This window comes from Meleagris gallopavo, chromosome 17 (assembly GCF_000146605.3).
Source record: "Meleagris gallopavo isolate NT-WF06-2002-E0010 breed Aviagen turkey brand Nicholas breeding stock chromosome 17, Turkey_5.1, whole genome shotgun sequence".
NCBI lineage: Eukaryota > Metazoa > Chordata > Aves > Galliformes > Phasianidae > Meleagris > Meleagris gallopavo.
In genome coordinates, this window is record NC_015027.2 from 11113194 (window position 1) to 11115317 (window position 2124).

Here is a 2124-nt window from a genome sequence, read left to right on the forward strand (position 1 = left end):
GCATGCCGGGAGTTGTAGTCCCGTGAGCACCGCGGCCCTACCCAAATAACCAGGCCGCAGCCGGATGGATCTCGACGTTTATTTTCCAAATCAAATCTCCAAGAGGCATCAGCAGAAAAAGAAACAGCTCAGGCTCTGCAACAGTACAGCTGTCAGTATATCCAACAGTACGAGAGAATCAGAAAGGAAAAGGAGAGCTTTGGAACAGAACACCATCAGTACTCACAGAGCATAAGCAGTAATGGGCTGATACTGCAGATGGCATAAAACTCTTAAAGGCCACACTCCTCCAACAGCTCTACTAGAGAAAAGCCTTTTAGAAAAAAAATAAATATAAGGAAGACTTTTTTTGGTATTTTTCATTTTCATATCCACAACGTAACACCTTCTGCTATATCATGATCCCTGCCATTGCCCTTGAAGATCAAGGTCTGCGTCCTCAGGAAGGCTGAAGGAACTGGGCACAGGAGCCAGCAGTCCTGCAGCCAGATGCAGTGTCAGAGAGAGTCCGTGGTTTAACCAGACTTGAAGAGAAGAATAGCAACTTGGCCGAGGTAGAAGTAGATGAAGTGTTTGGTCTCATGAGTCACGTAGCTGCCAAAGTTCCTTCCCACGATGCAGTGCCAAGTAGGATTGTATTTCTTGTCAAATTCCTGCAAAACAGACCACTAGATGCTAAGAACACTTCTAAACAGGCATTTAATTTCTGGGCAGGGCAATTAGAGGAGCAGCAGATGCTCTTGAATATGTTCTAAACAAGATAATCCTAGCATTGTTCACCTGCTGCTTAGTCAGACGAAAAAAAAACCCACCAAAAAATAGAGAAAGAAAAACACAGTACCTCCCATCTGAGCAGACAGAAGCTCAGAACATTGCCTTTGCTCAGGGAAAGTACTCTTCCCCCTCCCATAATTCATCATCTAAAACTACAGCCCCCAAGTGAAGGCTTCACCACCAGTTTTGTATCTATGGAGACGAAGCCATTATTTGAACTCCTTTGTTCATCTCTAACACGGGTGCTGATGGGGCTGTTTGTGGAAAACTCTCTGCCAGAAGCTCCATAATACCAGTGCTATTTACTCATCTCCTACATAGCTGTGTTTTACACCTATCAAGTAAATTCTCTAGAAGTTTCTAGCAGTTGCCACAAAAAGTACCTGAGTAACATTAGGCTAAACTCTCTCTTCTCCACTATCACAGATATCACCGGCATCTGTGGAAAAAAAACACCTTTCTGTACTATGAGCAGCATTTTCTCCAGAGGAAACAATCTTTCTTAGTTTCATTGCTTTTCAGGTAGCTCTGCCATTCAAATCAGTCACTTCCACTAAAACTGTGATTTTTCCATTCACCTGGGCTGACTATTCTCCACATTCATTACTGTTAATTTGATATTGAAAAAAACAAACACAGCAAACAGATTAAAAAACAAACAGATGTTATTTGCTTTGGCTTAAAGTTTTCTGGTTTGTTTTTTTTTTTTTGCTTTGGTTACTACATAAGACACAATTACAGTAAACTTGCAGAAGAGGATGCTGCCACACAGTTTCTGTTTCAGCTGTACAGAACTGAAGAGATCCTAAAGATTAAGTTAAATAAAGCTGTAACTGAGAACTCCATCAAACAAGCCTTCTCTCAGAGTGAAGCTGTAGAGGCACTCAATAGAGCCACTGTATTTTGGCCCAGATCAGTCCCAGGGACAGCTCAGCTGCCACTTTTGTATTCAACCGGACAGGAAACAATGGAGGTAAACGCTTAAATGGGAAGTATTACAGGACAACGGCAAAAAGACAAGAGAAGTCCATGCAAAGGGCGAGGAAAGCAATCACAGCCTACACAGAAAGCCCAGCTCGGTGAGCCGGTATCTCTGGAACTCGTTTCTCGAGCGCCACTCGCCCAGCAGCATTCCCCCCGTCGGTGTCACACAGCGCAGCACCGCAGCCCTTTACCTTCTTGATGTGCGCCGCGATGTCCTTCTCGATGTTGTACTTCTCCAGCGCCTGCGTAGCGCACTCCACAGCGTCCTGCTGCATCTCCTCCGACATGTCGGCGTTCTTGATCACCGCCTTTCGGTCACTCATGGTTGCCTGCAGCGGGCACGGAGCGCCGTGCTGCGGTCACACG

At 45.1% G+C, this 2124-nt stretch overlaps 1 protein-coding gene across 2 annotated transcripts; it reads right to left on the bottom strand.

The window, feature by feature from the left end:
* Positions 1-61: 61 nt before the first annotated feature.
* LOC104913587 (dynein light chain 1, cytoplasmic-like) lies at positions 62-2118 on the bottom strand. 2 transcript variants are annotated; one of them, XM_019621174.2, is made up of 3 exons: positions 1950-2118; positions 1158-1213; positions 567-653 (listed from the first exon to the last, which is right to left on the bottom strand). In XM_019621174.2, the coding sequence occupies exons 1-3, from the start codon at positions 2079-2081 to the stop codon at positions 587-589; spliced, it is 255 nt and encodes an 84-aa protein (XP_019476719.1). In that variant the 5' UTR covers positions 2082-2118; the 3' UTR covers positions 567-586. The 2 variants fall into 2 exon arrangements, with proteins under 2 accessions (XP_010718788.1, XP_019476719.1); XM_010720486.1 differs by lacking the exon at positions 1158-1213 and having other exon boundaries at positions 62-653.
* Between the last annotated feature and the right edge of the window lie 6 nt (positions 2119-2124).

What these genes read in the sequence shown, in the direction of transcription:
- LOC104913587 (XM_010720486.1), bottom strand. Translation starts at nt 2,081, where the DNA reads ATGAGTGACCGAAAGGCGGTGATCAAGAACGCCGACATGTCGGAGGAG. An exon ending in TCGCGGCGCACATCAAGAAG is followed by an intron (nt 654 to 1,949) that starts GTAAAGGGCTGC and finishes TCTGTTTTGCAG; the next exon opens with GAATTTGACAAGAAATACAA.